Source organism: Scyliorhinus torazame, chromosome 5 (genome assembly GCF_047496885.1).
Source record: "Scyliorhinus torazame isolate Kashiwa2021f chromosome 5, sScyTor2.1, whole genome shotgun sequence".
Classification (NCBI taxonomy): Eukaryota; Metazoa; Chordata; class Chondrichthyes; order Carcharhiniformes; family Scyliorhinidae; genus Scyliorhinus; species Scyliorhinus torazame.
Genome location: NC_092711.1, coordinates 199315379 through 199332993, shown reverse-complemented (window position 1 = coordinate 199332993; position 17615 = coordinate 199315379). Strand labels below are relative to the sequence as shown.

The 17615-nt window shown below is 49.8% G+C and overlaps 1 protein-coding gene across 1 annotated transcript in view; it reads left to right on the top strand.

The window, feature by feature from the left end:
• The first annotated feature begins 697 nt into the window (after window positions 1–697).
• Window positions 698–17615, top strand: part of LOC140420874 (glycine receptor subunit alpha-4-like) — a 164110-nt gene continuing 147192 nt past the window's right edge. Inside the window, exon 1 of the mRNA XM_072504973.1 lies at window positions 698–1187. Coding sequence (XP_072361074.1) covers window positions 1126–1187 — 62 coding nt within the window. The 5' untranslated portion in view covers window positions 698–1125. The remainder of the gene's footprint in view (window positions 1188–17615) is intronic.

Sequence of the window (17615 nt, the reverse complement as noted above, 5' to 3'; positions counted from 1 at the left end):
GTGCTCTTTCGGAGGGTCAGTGCAGACTCCATGGGCTGAATGGCTTCCTTCAGCACTGTAGAGATTCGATGACCGACTCTCCTACTCCTAAAGCTTTGTTTGTTTGTTTGTTAAAGCTGCTTATTAAGAGGTGCATTAAGGAGCATCAATGAATTGGGGTTCAAATGACCAAATTATGAGCACAGGATGCACAAACTTTACTTGCATTCCTTTTAAGTTTCAGAGATTGGGGGAGTTAGCTGACTGAGGTGTTTAAAATGCCAACTGGAACTTACAAGACCAAGATCGATTGGCGTTTTGCCAGATAAGGGCAGCACTCTCGCTCTCCTTTCTAACAGTCCCTCAGGGCGAGGTGAACGCTTGTCACAGAGCCCGAGGCCAGAGCTTGTGCATGGAATCTTTTAACATGGGCAGGCTGTTGTGTTGCAGCCACCGCGATTCTGACCGACCAGGGAAACCGCCCGGCTCTTAACGACGTATGGGAAGTATTTTGCAGGTTGATCATTAACCTGCTTGGTCGCACGCAGGGCGAGGGTATCCAGGGATATGGGGTAAAAGTGGGTAAATGGAAATTGAGGACTGTTCAACCCTGATCCTTTTGAGGGTGGGGCGGGTTTGCGCGGCTGAATGGCCTGCTCCTCCTGTTCCTGAGTTGCTAGTCTGTTTTTGTTGTGTGCTTGTTCCTTTTATTTTGAAATCAGCTGAGGGGAGGGAAACTGACATGCCTGAGAGTGTAAGTGGCTGGCAACGATAGGGTTAACAACTTATCTCTCTCTCTCTCTGTCCCTCCCTCTCCCCCCTGCACCTTTGGTGTGTGTGTGTCGGTGCTGATCCCCACCCACCCCTCCCCAATCTCACTGGGAGGCTTGTCCCGGCCATGTGATGATGTCTTTTTGATCCATCAGCTGCTTGAAGACTAAAGTGGGTTTGGACAAAAGCTGGCTGTTCTCCCTGCGCCCTTTGCTAGTTCACCCCCGCCCCCCTCTCCCTGTCAGTTCGACCTGATGGCTGGGAGCTTGCTCTGAGAGAGAGGGCAGTTCCCCGATCACTGGGACTGACCGCTGCCAGGGTGGGGGTGAAATCACCCAATCTGCCGAAGTGAGGGGGCTGCCGAGGCGGGAGGAAATGCAGCTGCATTTCAGCACCATAGTATTCATTTGCCTTTTGGAAGCAAACGGTGGCATCAGGTGAGTGAACGGATACATTTAAAGGAGCGAAATTGATCTGATTGTATAAAGTTCAGAATTTAATCTTTATTTAGATGTAATAAACCGTTGAGCCAGCGATTTAATGTCACAAAGAGGTGGGCTGTGATTTTAAGCAAATGCTGAAGTATTTCCCCAAATATTCTCTGCTTATCCTGGAAACAAAGCGAGTTAGGGTTTAGCCTATTCCAGTATTATCACAGGTTTATTTATTGTGAATATAGTTTATGTGCGAGGGTGTCTTTTCCATTCCCTGAGCTGTGGACGATCGGGAGAGAATCATCCCAGAGCAATTTCCAGCGCAGAAAGCTCTCCCCCCCCTCCCCCCCCCCCTCCACACACACACACAAGCGGACTCCAGAATCCGACTCTCAAGCTCACCGGCTCCCAGCTAAACCAGTTCGCATGGAGAATTTGGTCCTTGCACTCCAGAGGGATACACCCAGCCTCATACACCCAGAATCCAGGCTAAATGCAAACAGTCCTACCTACAGCACTCCAGGGATATTAGAGAATGCACACAGAGCATCCCACACACATTCCGGCTCCAGAATCTGGAACTCTCAGAATCCGGCTCCAGAATCTGGATCTCATGCAATCCGGCTTTGGAACCCAGATGTCATACAATTAGACTCTGGATCTGGATCTCACAGAATCTTGCTCCGGAATCTGGATTTCACACAATCCGGCTCCAGAATACGGATCTCATGCAATCCGTCTCTGGAATACGGATCGCACACAATCTGGCTCTGGAATCAGGGTCTCACACATTCCGGCTCTGGAATCAGGGGCGAAATTCGCCGGAAACGGCGCGATGTCCGCCAACTGGCGCCCAAAACAGCGCAAATCAGACGAGCATCGCGCCGCCCCAAAGGTGCAGAATGCTCCGCATCTTTGGGGGCCGAGCCACAACATTGAGGGGCTAGGTCGGCGCCGGAGGAATTTCCGCCCCGCCAGCTGGCGGAAAAGGCCTTTGGTGCCCCGCAAGCTGGCGCGGAAATGACATCTCCGGGCGGCGCATGCGCGGGAGCGTCAGCGGCCGCTGACAGTTTCCCGCGCATGCGCAGTGGAGGGAGTCTCCTCTGCCTCCGCCATGGTGGAGACCGTGGCGGAGGCGGAAGGGAAAGAGTAGGGAAAGAGTGCCCCCACGGCACAGGCCCGCCTGCGGATCAGTGGGCCCCGATCGCGGGCCAGGCCACCATGGGGGCACCCCCCGGGGCCAGATCGCCCCCCAGGACCCCGGAGCCCGACCGCGCCGCCTTGTCCCGCCGGTAAGGTAGGTGGTTTAATTTACGCCGGCGGGACAGGCATTTTAGCGGCGGGACTTCGGCCCATCCGGGCCGGAGAATCGCATGGGGGGGCCCGCCAACCGGCGTGGCGCAATTCCCGCCCCCGCCGAATCTCTGGTGCCGGAGACTTCGGCAACCGGCGGGAACGGGATTCACGCCAGCCCCCGGCGATTCTCCGACCCGCAGGTTCTCACACAATCCACCTCTCACGCAATCTGGCTCCGGAATACTGATCTCACATAATCCGGCTCCGGAATCTGGACCTCACGCAATCCAGATCTGGAATCTCAGTCTCTCTATCCGGCTCCGTAATCTGGATCTTACACAATCCGGCTCGGAAATCTGGTTCTCACACAATCCGGCTCTGGAATCTGGATCTCACATAATCCAGCACCGGAATACGGATCTCATGCAATCCGTCTCTGGAATACGGATTTCAAGCAATCCAGCGCTGGAACCAGGATCTCACATAATCCGGCTCCGGAATCTAGGTCTCACGCAATCCAGATCTGGAATCTGGATCTCACTCTATCCAGCTCCGGAATCCAGATCTCACATAACCTGGATCTCAAATAATTCAGCAACTCACACACCCCGGCTCCAGAAAATGGACCTCACACAATCTGGCATTTCACATAATCCAGCTCCGGATCTGGATCTCGCATGATCCAGCTCTGCAATTGTCACAACTTCAATGTGGTGAAGGGTTCAGGGTATGATCTGAAATTGTCATGCCTTTGAAAAGCTCTTTGTTGGCATTCACAGATAGTTGGTTTGGTGTTAGTTGTTGCTTGCCTGCTCCAAGGTGGCATATGAGCTGCCAGCATTTATGGCTGGAATGGGTGAAATTCAAGTGTCTAGCGGTCTCTTCTCATCCAGCTGTGCTGGCAGAGTCCAAGGAAATGACATTTCAAATGATTAGCTATATCTGGGTCAATAGTAGGGGTGGCACGGTGGCACAGTGGTTAGCACTACTTCCTCACAGCGCCAGGGACGCAGGTTCAATACGGCCTTTAGTAACTGTCTGTGCGGAGTCTGCACATTCTCCCCATGTCTGCATAGGTTTCCTCCAGGTGCTCCGGCTTCCTCCCACAGTCCAAAGATGTGCAGGTTAGGTGGATTGGTCATGATCAATTACCCCTTAAGTGTCCAAAGGTTGGGTGGGGTTACGTGAATGGAGCAGGAGAGTGGACCTGGGTGAGGTGCTCTTTCAGAGGGCCGGTGCAGATTCAATCGACCAAATGGCTTCCTTCTGCACTGTAGGGATTCTCTGATAGTGTTGAAGAAGTGAAGCACATTACTCTTTGAGGAAGGGGGGTGTACATCTGGCAATATCCTCGAGAGATGGATTTGGTGGCAACTTTGTGGAAGGCTTTGCAGAAGCGGTTGTATGCCTGCTCTATGGGAATATTGTTAACCACACTTTGTTCCAGTCCCTCGCAGTATTTCTCACAGTTGGCTTTGATGGGTTCCACTGCTTCTTCCTTGAGCTGGTGATGATAGGTAGTTAAAGGGTGATGTGCACTGATCAGTTATTGTTTAGTGGCAAATTGATGAACCATACAAATATCATACTTTGTGATGTATTGTTTAAACTCTAGATATCGTGGGCCAATAGCGGCTGTTGTGAACAATGCATTTACAAGCTTCCATACCAATAGACTTTGAATGTGCAACTGAGATTAGTTAATTTCTTACACAATGCAACTGGGTTTCTGTGAACATAAGAAGATAAGAACTAGGAAATGGTATAGTCAATTCAGCCCCTCATGCACGCTCTGTTATAGAACATAGAACATAGAACAATACAGCGCAGTACAGGCCCTTCAGCCCACAATGTTGCACCGAAACAAAAGCCATCTAACCTACACTATGCCATTATCATCCATATGTTTATCCAATAAACTTTTAAATGCCCTCAATGTTGGCGAGTTCACTACTGTAGCAGGTCTACTGTTCCACGGCCTCACTACTCTTTGTGTAAAGAACCTACCTCTGACCTCTGTCCTATATCTATTACCCCTCAGTTTAAAGCTATGTCCCCTCGTGCCAGCCATTTCCATCCGCGGGAGAAGGCTCTCACTGTCCATCCTATCCAACCCCCTGATCATTTTGTATGCCTCTATCAAGTCTCCTCTTAACCTTCTTCTCTCCAACGAAAACAACCTCAAGTCCATCAGCCTTTCCTCATAAGATTTTCCCTCCATACCAGGCAACATCCTGGTAAATCTCCTCTGCACCCGCTCCAAAGCTTCCACGTCCTTCCTATAATGCGGTGACCAGAACTGTACGCAATACTCCAAATGCGGCCGTACCAGAGTTCTGTATAGCTGCAACATGACCTTCTGACTCCGGAACTCAAGCCCTCTACCAATAAAGGCCAACACTCCATAGGCCTTCTTCACAACCCTATCAACCTGGGTGGCAACTTTCAGGGATCTATGTACCTGGACACCTAGATCCCTCTGCTCATCCACACTTTCAAGAACTTTTCCATTAGCCAAATATTCCGCATTCCTGTTATTCCTTCTAAAGTGAATCACCTCACACTTCTCTACATTAAACTCCATTTGCCACCTCTCAGCCCAGCTCTGCAGCTTATCTATATCCCTCTGTAACCTGCTACATCCTTCCACACTATCGACAACTTTAGTATTGTCTGCAAATTTACTCACCCACCCTTCTGCGCCTTCCTCTAGGTCATTGATAAAAATGACAAACAGCAACGGCCCCAGAACAGATCCTTGTGGTACTCCACTTGTAACAACTCCATTCTGAACATTTCCCATCAACCACCACCCTCTGTCTTCTTTCAACACAATCATGCTGATACCCTCTCAGTCTCAACTCCACGTTCCTTCCTGTTCTCCATAACCCTTCTACCCATTACTAATTAAGAATCTGTCTATCTCTTCCTTAAATTTACTCAATGTCCCAGTATCCACCGCTCTCTGGGTCGTGAATTTCACAGATTCATGACTCTTGGCGAAAAGTAATTTCTCCTCATCTCTGTTTTAAATCTGCGACCCCTTATCCTAAAACTATGACCTCTCTTTTTGGATTGCCGCACAAGAGGAAGCATCCGCTCTACGTCTAATTTGTCAATACCCTTTATCACCTCAATTAGATCTCCTCTCATTCTTCCAAACTCGAGAGAGTATAGACCTAAACTGTCCAATATCTTTTCATAAAGACAAACCTCTCATCTCTGGAATCAATCTAGTGAATCTCCTTTGAACTGCCTCCAATGCACATCCCTGCTCAAATAAGGGGGCCAAAACTGCTCACAGCATTCCAGGTGCAATCTCACAAATGCCTTGGACAGTTGCAGCAACACTTCGCTACTTTTCTACACTATTTCTTTTGTTATAAAGGCCAAAAGTGCCTTTAATATCAATTCACTTTGGATCATTAGTTCATCTCAGTACTCAAAGTCGAATTGGAGACATTCAGATAACTCCAAGTCAATCCCAATCTAGCCTTACTAAATGATGACACACAGTTTCTCCTGAACCAGGTAATCTGCTGCAGCCTATTGGAGCCGGTGTGAGTCAATTGGCTGAAGTAATTCACGATGACCGATTTCTTCCAGTGGATTTGCGTCTAATCACAGATGTTAGCTTTTCTGGGGCTTCAATGTATCAGCTTGAATCACCTGTTCGCCTTTCTATATGCAACTCTCAGTCTGTATTTTTGGAATCACAGCAATATTATTTGAATTTTCTTAATCACGCTGTTCAGTAATTTGAACATTATTAATAATCTGTCTTAATATTCATCATGGTCAAGCCATCAGCTTTAAATTTACCCGAGGCAGAGACAATCACGAGGAACTTTCCCAATCTGTGTGTATCTCATCTCCGCTTACGCTAATTAATGCCCTTGATGCATACAAAAGCACTGGAGGCCCGAAATGGTAAGTTAAATAACATTTATTTAATTGCTTAAAGTAAAGGCCGCAACTCAGCTTAAAACTCAACGGTCCCAGTCGGGACAACAGGGGGAACCAGTCTCAGTCGGGACTACCAGAAGTGCCAGTCCCAGTGTGGGCCGGCTTTTAAAGGGTAAGTTTATCATCCCCAGCCAGGCGGGCCACCACTCACTCGTGGGTAAGTTCATATTCTACAGATCCCATGGAGAAATCGATCAAAGTGTCCCTATGGGTCTTGTAGGTTATTATAATGCACATGTGACTGGATGTCCATTCTGCATCACTGCTTCCCCAAGTTTAGGTTTAGATGTATCGCATTGTAGAATGGCTTCTTTCTTTGTGATGATTTACAGGTACTTCCTGTTTGTATCGCATTGTAGAATGGCTTCTTTCTTTGTGATGATTTACGGGTACTTCCTGTTTCTTCCCTGTCTTATTTTCCCTTTATTTTATTTTTGCCGTTACATTTTTGTTTCATGGGTGATTAATGGATCTGTGTCTTTAAAGCAGTGGCTTGTGCCTATAATTCAAGCAGAGGCTTTTAACAGCAGCAGTGGTCACTGTTCAAACCGGAGCTGTGGACTGTCCGACATCAATGACAGAAGTTGGCTGGGACTCGGTGTGATTGATCGTGGCCAATTTATTGGCTCAAAAGTCTGAGGTTTGCCCAGTAACAGGTGGTGATTGAATCTGATCCCACTGGAATGTTTGCAGAGTAATGAGGTTCTCAGTTTGGTTTCTGTTTGACTCCTGGCAACTTGGAGAGAAGATCCCTTCTCTCTTCCCTCCATTATTCTCCAGAAAGGCTGTGTTTCTCAACTGGCAGAAAACCCATCTAAAGGAAAACCATTACAATCCAGGATCTGTTAACTCGCTTCAGGAAGCTGTTGCTAATTCTCTCCAGAAAGAACCATCTAACTCTCTCTCCAATAAGACTGTGGGTGTTACAGTCCTGAAACTATAGAGGCCCGAAGACGGGCCACAGACTGAAAGCAAAGTCTAATGAAGCAGGGACATTGCTTCTCCGAGAAAGTTGTGAGAACAGGCTACAAAATAAAAACTCCAATTTACAAGCTTATGTCTGGAAAGCATGCAAGGAACCATCATCTGAAGCAAAGATTCTCTCTTTCAATTATGTTTTTTTTCTCCCCTTTCCACCCCTCTGTGTTTGTCTATCTTGTGGGTGTGGGTACAGAGTGGAGAGGCAAGTAGGAGTTAGGTATTTATTGTATTTCCTGTGTATTTAATTTTAGTTCTCAGTATTGGGCGGTACAATAGCACAGTCACAATTAGCTCTGGTGCTTCACAGCGCCAGGGACCTGGGTTTGATTCCCGGCTTGGGTCACGGTCTGTGCAGAGCCTGCACAGGTTTGCGTGGGTGTTTGCGTGGGTTTCCTCCGGGTGCTTCGGATTCCTCCCACAAGTACCGAAAGACGTGCAGTTAGGTGAATGGGACATTCTGAAATTTCCTCAGGCGCCAGAGTGTGGCGACTAGAGGATTTTCACAGTAACTTAATTGCAGTGTTAATGTAAGCCTACTTGTGATGCTAATAAAAATTATTATTATAAATAAACAGTAATTGTGTTACATTTACATAACTGTTGACTGTAATTCTCCCCGAAACTACACTGGCTCTTGCTGCGTTAACTCTCTCAGTGGTTTTCATTATGTCTGACAATGTGGGAAGCATATACTCCAGATACTGAGAAAGTCCAGGCACTGGCTGTACCCCTGCTACAACTGTCAGTGACGACATCTCCAAAATAACTTAAACTCTGAAACGAAAGAGAAAATGCTGGAAAATCTCAGCAGGTCTGGCAGCATCTGTAGGGAGAGAAAAGAGCTAATGTTTTGAGTTCAGATGACCCTTTGTCAAAGCTCAACTTGAACTCTGGCTTGGTCAGCTCAGTACTCTCCGCAGCTGTGCTAAATGGAGGGATTTCAGATATATTGGGCTGGGCTCTTCATCAGCCGACTCCGGAGTCGTGAACCGCCAGAATCAGGAACTGCGATCGGGTGGAGAATACGGTGTCAGTCAAAAATCGAGGTTGGCGCTGGACACCCAGTGGACCATATACTCCGCCACCTCAATAGAGGCGTGAATGCTTTCTACGCTCCCCACCGACGTGGGAATGCAAATTGAACAGTAACAGCGATTAGCATCTCATTAACGGTAGTCTCCGGCCTCCCGTGATGCTCCGCCGCCACCAGGCAGAAGTGATGACCGCGAGGTTCACTTGTGGTATTTAAAAATGGACACCGGGCATCGTGGCTGCTGAGGGAGAGAGAGGAGGTAAGTGAAATTTCCAAAGGTGCAACGGTGGGCTGCCAGTTGTGCCATTGGTTGGGGAGACATCAGCATGCCCGGAGGTGATTATCGGAGGAGTGCAACCAGGAGAAGGGCTGTGCAGCTGAGATGTCCCTGCGGGGTGCCCGGGCATGGGCCACCATGGCCGTGGTCTGCAAGGCAGCCATTTGATTGCGCACCTGATGGACTGCCCACCATGTCCCATGAATATGCAAAGCGCCACCAGCCGTATGGGTGCCCCCCTCCCACTGACTCCCTTCAGGCCAACCCCCAGATCCCAGCCGCCACATCAATGGGACGTGCAAGGCGGAGCACAGCCAGGTGTTGGCACCCCTCAGTGCACCCATCCGTGATGCTGCCCTCCAGCAGGGGACTGCAGGGGGGATGCAGGGTGCCGAGTGCACCCTGAACAGTGGTCCCATGCACTGTGGCCCCCTGACGCACATCATCTCCCCGCCCCCCCCCCTCCACCGCTCCCACCCCATCCACCAGGGTGGGTGCCCCACGAGTGGCACTACCAGCCAGCCCACCCCACAGGAACACTGGCTGTCACCAGGCCCCGGCTACCCACTGTGTTCCTGCACCCTTCCAACGCTGACACTACGGCCAAAGGGCAGTTCAGAACGTCAGTGAACATGTGTTTATTGGTGACAGTGCTTTGTACAATAATTGTGTCCTAGCCCCAAACTCTATCCTATGTGCTTCATCCATGCCAATTTAACTGGTGTCTAATTTTCTAGCCTTACGTGGCCTAATGCTCTGTCTAAGTGGGTCCCCAGTCAGTACAGCAGGAGTGGAGGCTGCCTGCTGCGTTCCTTCCCCCCCCCCCCCCCGCTAAAGGTGCGTGTGTGATTCTGACATTCTCCACGAGAGGGAGATTGGTCAAGGTGTGTGTGTGATTCTGACATTCTCCACTAGGGGGAGATTGGTAAAGGTGTGTATGTGAGTTTTATGTTCTCCACTTGCGGGTGGAGTGTAACCCTAACACCCCTCCCCCCAGGTCCTCTTTAGCTGTCTTTTAAAGCAGACCAAGGCAGGCCAGCAGTATGGTTCAATTCCCGTACCAGCCTCCCCGAACAGGCACCAGAATGTGACGATTATGGGCTCTTCACAGTAACTTCATTTGAAGCCTACTTGTAACAATAAGCGATTTTCATTTTCATTTCCTCCTCTCGCCTCGACCAGGGCCATGCTCGTGGCCATGAAGCACAGGGACTGGACCACCACTCTGGGACTTTCCACATCACTCACTAACTGTGCCAGGTCTCTCTGTGGCTATTTCAGGTCACGATGTGATGTGGAGATGCTGGCATTGGACTGGGGTGGGCGCAGTAAGAAGTCTTCCAACACCAGGTTAAAGTCCAACAGGTTTGTTTGGAGTCACTAGCTTTCGGAGCGCAGCTCCTTCATCTGATGATCTCACTCACCTGATGAAGATGCTGCGCAGATCGCAGCATCTTTCCCACCGTGGGGAACAGGGTGTCCCACCTTTCCTCCACGGCATCCAACAATGTCTTGTTGCTAACTTTTGGTTGGCTCTTAAATGTTGCTCATTGTGTCTTTACTTAACTTGCACTGTTTCTCTAACTTTTGCTCTAGAGTCGCCAGATATCTTTATGATACCACCACGAGGTTCAAGTTCAAGTGCTGATCAATAACTCAATACACCAGTTAGTAAGATTCAAATCAAAACACATTTATTATACACAGTCAATCACTACTCATGCATAAAACTCTATTTACTAGACTATCTCTAACACGATAGGTCTATACTTAGCTTTGGAACTGGCCCACCAGATCAGGGGAACAAATGGCCTTTCGTTTGATTCTGAGTCTGCAGGATTCAAAGCTGGTATGGACTGGTAGCTGGGAGTGCCTATCTCGTAGCGTGCGTTGAATGGAGACTTACTTGGTTGATGTAGCGGCTAGGCATGTCACTGTCAAGGGTTGTTTCGAGCTGCTGAGTGACCCTGCCAAGAAGGACGAATTGAACTTGGGGACTCTACTTTATAGTCCCCAGGGGCTTCGCGCCATTCGGGGCGGACCCCGTACCTGGTTCCAAGTGACTGGACTACATTCTAATCACTTGGATCGATTTCTCCAATACTGGAGCTGTTCCCTGATCGCTGGGCGGTTCCTAAGAGTCCGTTGGCCTTCTTTTGCCTTGGCTCCTGCTGGCGCCGAGGAGTCTGGCTTGGCCTTGTTTTCCTTAAATGTTTCCAATTGTTCCCGGGGATCGCTCATTAATATGCGGATGGTTTTTAGTTTCAGTGCTGTCTGGGTTTCTGCACGTCTCATACACAGGAAACTTTGCATCTGCTAGTTTTTCCTGGCTTGACTGAATTTCCCTGCATTCTTTGCGGATCTCCATTTTAAAGTCGGGAAGTGGTCAACCCAGGTGGCTACAGTCTCCAGCTCTGCATCTGCGAATCTCGGGGCCACTTTCCGGGTTGGCGTCTTCTTGGCTGGAATGCGAGTGTGTGGTGAATGTTGTGCTTATATGCAGCTCCAGCATGTCAGGCTCTCCAGTGCCAATCCCGATCGCAGCGAATCCGGCGCCGGCGTCCGTTGGAAATAGCACTGGTTCCTCGTGGCAGTTTGGCCAGTTACCAGCTCAGGTAACTCACATTGGTGGACAGTACAGTAGCACAGTGGTTAGGACCTTTGCTTCACAGCGCCAGGGACCCGGGTTCGATTACCGTCTTGGATCACTGTCTGTGCGAAGTCTGCACGTTCTCCCCGTGTCTGTGTGGGTTTTCTCCAGTTTCCTCCCACAAGTCCCGAAAGACATGCTTGTTTGATAAATTGGACATTCTGAATTCTCCCTTAATGTACCTGAATTGGCGCCGTACTGTGGCGACTAGGGGCTTTTCACAGTAACTTCATTGCAGTGTTAATGTAAGCCTACTTGTGAAACTAGTAAAAACTTATTATTATGGAAAACTTAAGTCAATGGGCTCATCCCAAATGAATATCCTTCCAATGGTATTGATCAACAAGCGTCATGTACCAAAACCTGCTGACATGGAGAATCATGAAGACTTTAACACCATGTAAGTCTGTAACTAATCTTCAAAAGTCAGGTCGATAATACTCTGAGCTGATGTCCTCGTTCAAGCATTTGGGATCTAAGCAGATTCAAAGTGTAGCATTCCATTTAGGGACCATTGAACTGATTTGTGAGGTCAATTTGTTACAGGAATGTTGATGCCCTGTCTGACCAGGATTCCCAAAATAATAATAATAATCTTTATTAGTGTCACAAGTAGGCTTGCATTAACACTGCAGTGAAGTTACTGTGAAAATCCCCTAGTTATCACACTCCGGCACCTGTTCACGTGCACAGAGGGAAAATTTAGAATGTCCGATTCACCTAACAAGCATGTTTTCCGGGACGTGTGGGAGGAAACCCACGCGGTCACAGGGAGAACGTTCAGACTCTGCACAGACAGTGACTGTTATAACCTGCCTGCTTGCCATTGGCTGGGGACTAATGACAATCCCACAATCCTGTGGATGTAGGAGCTTCCCCAATGAGGGGGGCAGAGAAACCATTAGTAAACTCCAAGTATAAATAAAGCTGGCCAGTTTGGAACCAGCAGGAATGTGTGTGCAGCAAGGGAAGTTGCTGCTGCTGTTATATGTATATATATGTTAGGGTGGACAGATAGGGTGGACAGTGAGAGCCTTCTCCCGCAGATGGAAATGGCTGGCACGAGGGAACATAGCCTTAAACTGAGGGGTAATAGATATAGGACAGAGGTCAGAGATAGGTTCTTTACACAAAGAGTGGTGAGGCCGTGGAATGCCCTACCTGCAACAGTAGTGAACTCGCCAACATTGAGGGCATTTAAAAGTTTATTGGATAAGCATATGGATGATAATGGCATTGTGTAGGTTAGATGGCTTTTGTTTTTTGTCTTCCCATGTCGGTGCAACATCGTGGGCCGAAGGGCCTGTACTGCACTGTATCGTTCTATGTTCTATGTTCTATGTTATTGTAAATAAATGTTATTACTTTGTATCCTTAAAACTCGTGCTGGATTCTTCGTGGCCCTCACAAAACTGGCGACAAGGGTTAAAGTGAATAGCTGTCTACATTGCTGAAGCCACCTCCCTGGACTTTTGTTGGATACAGGTTGGAAGTTGTTTTCTATTATACCATGCCTCTGTACGGACGTTTGGATGTTTTTGATGCTGCGCTGGAAAGCTGGAACCAGTACGCACAACGGATGCGTTACTATTTCCGGGCAAACAATATCACCGAAAACAAGCGCCAGGTGGTCATATTGCTCATCGCCTGCGGCCCACATACGTTTGGGGTGATTAGGAGCCTTACGTACCCAGCTGCGCCGGACACCAAAACGTTTGATGAAGTTGTGAATATAGTGGGGCAACACTTTAACCCAACCCCGTCCACGATAGTCCAGCGTTACCGGTTTAATACCGCTGAGAGGACCCCTGGAGAATCCCTTGCCGATTTTTTTTATCCAGGCTACGCGGGATTGCGGAATACTGTGACTATGGTGAGACCTTGTCAGAAATGTTACGCGACCGTTTGGTTTGCGGTATTAATAATGCGGCCACCCAGAGAAAGTTGTTAGCTGAGCCAACATTGACTTTTCAACAGGCCATTCAAATAGTATTGTCCCGAGAGAGCGCAGAACGAGGAGTGCAGGAGCTACAAGGAATGTAAGTGCATGCCTTGGGATGCAACCCCTTCCGTCCGAAAATGTCGCCCGCACTCCTGCGGTACCTTGGGCGAGGCGACGTCCGGACCGACGGCAGTAGCCGTCGGACATTCCTCCCCGAAGGGAGCCTTCTCCAGAACCAATGGATGAGGAGCCATGTCCCTGTCAGACTTGTAGGCGCCGACCCCGTCGCGGACGCCGGTCCTGGGGGCGCCAGAGGCGCCGTCGTTCTGACCGAAACTGGGACCAGCCCAGGGGCCGTTCCTTCCATGTGGATGAATCTGCGGCGACTACTCCTGAGGACGTGGAGACGGAGGACGACTGCCTGCAGCTGCATTGTGTGGCAGCTCCCCGTATGGCCCCCATTAAGGTGACAGTACGGGTCAATGGTCACCCGCTTGAGATGGAGTTGGACACTGGTGCAGCAGTCTCCGTGATCGCCCAGAGGACATTCGACCGCATCAAGCAGGGTATACAGACCCTTACATTAACCGACTCACAGGTCAGGTTGGCCACCTACACGGGGGAACCACTGGACATTGCAGGAACTACAATGACCCCTGTTGTTTATGGTCGCCAGGAGGGGCGTTTCCCACTTATCGTGGTGCGCGGCCATGGGCCCAGCCTGTTGGGTCGGGACTGGTTGCGCCATTTGCGGTTGCAATGGCAGCACATCATCCAAACAGTTTCTGAAGGGTTGACTGAGGTGCTAGGACGATACCCAGATGTATTCCAGCCTGGTTTGGGGAAAATAAAAGGGCCGTAGCCCGTATCCAAGTCGAACCAGGAGCCACGCCGCGCTATTTCCGGGCGCGCCCGGTGTCTTTCTCCTTGCTCGAGAAGGTAGAAGGGGAGCTCACTCGTTTGGAGAGTTTGGGTATTATCAGGCCCGTCCGTTTTGCTGACTGGGCCTGTAATGAAGCCAGATGCCACAGTTCGCTTGTGTGGTGACTATAAACTTAGTGAATATGGCTTCCCGTCTCAACCGATATCCAATGCCTCGCATAGAGGATCTCTACGCGAAGCTTGCAGGCGAACTCTCGTTCACAAAATTAGATATGAGTCACGCCTACCTACAGTTGGAGCTGGACCCTGCCTCCCGACCATATATAACGATTAATACACACCGGGGCCTGTACGAATATACACGGTTGCCCTTTGGAGTATCCTCTTCCTGCGCTATTTTTCAACGTGTTATGGAGGGCATTTTGAGAGGTTTACCACGTGTCGCTGTCTACGTAGATGACGTTTTGATTACAGGGACGTCGGAGCAGGAACATTTGGAAAATCTGGAGGCTGTCCTTAGACGCTTTTCGGAGGCTGGAGTCCGTTTACGTCGCACAAAGTGCGTATTTCAGGCAAAGGAAGTAGTCTACCTAGGTTATCGGGTGGACCGCGAAGGTTTGCACCCCGTCGCAGAGAAGGTGCGTGCGATTCAACAGGCCCCCGCCCTGACTGACACTTCACATCTTCGTCCTTTTCTCGGTCTCGTAAACTATTACGGGAAGTTCCTCCCCAATCTGGCAACTACGCTGGCCCCGTTGCACCTTCTGCTAAAGAAAAATCACACCTGGGTTTGGGGTCAGCCGCAAGAAACCGCTTTCCGGCGGGTAAAGCAACAACAATTGTCGTCGTCTGGGTTACTAACCCACTATGATCCTGGAAAGCCTTTGCTCGTTACATGTGATGCATCCCAGTATGGTATTGGGGCCGTCCTGTCCCACAAGATGGAGAACGGGGCCGAGCGACCGATAGCTTTCATCTCCGGCACATTGACTGCAGCGGAGAAAAAGTACGCGCAGATCGAGAAGGAGGGCCTGGCAGTGGTTTTTGCGGTGAAACGCTTCCACCAGTACGTGTATGGCCGCCATTTCACTATCGTGACTGATCATAAGCCTCGGCTGGCACTTTTCGGAGAGGATGAGCCAATACCACCCATTGCTTCCGCACGGATCCAGCGCTGGGCTTTGTTGCTTGCTGCATACGAGTATTCTCTGGAGTCCAAACCAGGTAGGCAGATAGCAAATGCCGACGCACTGAGCCGATTGCCTTTATCGACCAGCCCCATGTCGACCCCCACGACCGGTGAGGTGGTTGCAACCCTAAATTTTATGGACACCTTGCCTGTCACGGCATCACAGATCCGTGAGTGGACCCGGACGGAGCCAGTCCTGTCAAATGTTCGGCACATAGTCCTGTATGGTGGCCAGCATAGACAGCTCCCAGGCGAGTTGCGGGCATTTTCCTCCAAGCTGTCAGAATTCAGCGTGGAAGACGGCATCCTCTTGTGGGGGACACGTGTGATTGTCCCGGGAAAAGGCCAGGAGCTGATACTAAGAGATTTTGCACAATTGGCATCCAGGTGTGACCAAAATGAAAATGTTGGCCCGGAGTTATGTCTGGTGGCCAGGCCTCGACACCGACATTGAGAAGGTGGCCCAAAACTGCTCCATTTGCCAGGAGCATCAGAAGCTTCCGCCGGCCGCGCCCCTACATCACTGGGAATGGCTAGGGTGGCCTTGGGCACGCTTGCATGCAGATTTTGCAGGCCCTTTTCAAGGATCCATGTTCCTTCTATTAATTGAAGCCCAGTCTAAATGGCTAGAGGTGCATAAGATGCAAGGCACAACGTCTTGCGCAACAATTGAAAAGATGCGTTTGTCTTTTAGAACGCATGGCCTCCCCGAGGTGCTGGTCATGGATAACGGCACTCCATTCACGAGTGAGGAGTTTGCGAGGTTCATGAAGATGAACGGCATACGCCATATCCGCACTGCCCCTTACCACCTGGCTTCGAATGGGTTGGCAGAGATTCAACAGAGTGCAGACATTCAACAGAGACCAAAAGAAGCAGTCTTCTGGATCAATGGACATGAGACTGGCTCGCTTTTTGTTTACGTATAGGACCACCCCCCATGCGGTGACTGGGGTAGCTCCCGCAGAACTCCTCATGAGCCAGAGACTTCGCACCCGCCTTAGTATGGTTTTCCCGGACATTGGCGCAAAAGTACGCCGCATACAAGAACGGCAGGGACAGGGATTTTCTCGGCATCGGCCAATTCGGCAGTTTGCGCCCGGTGACCCAGTGTTCGTTCGGAATGTTGCTGGTGGTGCCCAATGGGTTCCTGGCGTAATATTTCGCCAAACGGGCCCTGTATCTTACCAGGTGCAAGCCCAGGGCCGTCTCCAGCGCAAACATGTAGACCATGTTCGGTCCAGAAGACTATCCCCTCCAAAGATTCCCCGCCCCCGGAGCTAATTTCTACAGCCGCAGAGACCAGAGACAAGGGAAGGTAGTCCTCACAATCTTCCACTGGTGCCTCATTCAAAGCCTGCGCAGGTCGTTACAGAACCGAATGGAGATAGAGAGAGACGCTGACATGACGGAAGCAGCAGACTCTGACTCCGAGATGGAGACACAGGACGCATCTGAGGGGGAAGCCTCGGGTCCACGGGCCGTGGATGTACAACCGTTACGCCGATCATCACGGAAGCGCTGGTCTCCGTCTCGTTACACGTCGCCTGATCCAGCGCCGCGTGCAAATGGCGTCCGGCCTGCGGCAAAACGAGTCCGACGCCCTCCTTCGCCAGGGTCTTCGGTGGATTCCTTGAACTTTGGGGGGGAGGGATGTTATAACCTGCCTGCTTACCATTGGCTGGGGACTATTGACAATCCCACAATCCTGTGGGACTATGAGCTTCCACAATGAGGGGGGCGGAGAAACAGTTAGTAAACTCCAAGTATAAATTTAGCTGGCCAGTTTGGAACCAGCAGGAAGGAGTGTGCAGCAAGGGAACTTGCTGCTGCTGTTTTATTTATATATATATATATGTTATTGTAAATAAATGTTATTACTTTGTATCCTTAAAACTCGTGCTGGATTCTTCGTGGCCCTCACAAAAGTGACCCAAGCAGGAATCGAACCTGGGATCCTGGCGCTGTGAAGCAACAGTGCTAACCACTGTGCTACCGTGCCACCACTGGTCCTCAGTATGGGATGTGTTGTACTGGATCTACTCCCTTTTAGAGCCCGATTCTGTAGTCCCATCATCTTTTCGAGCCTGAGTCATTACTCCCCATCATCTCATTAAACACCTTCACTGAATACGTGCAAAGGTTTCTTCATTAAACAGTGCGAGGTGGTAGTTGTTGAATATGTATTCTGCAATAGAAGGTTTTCTATTCATTC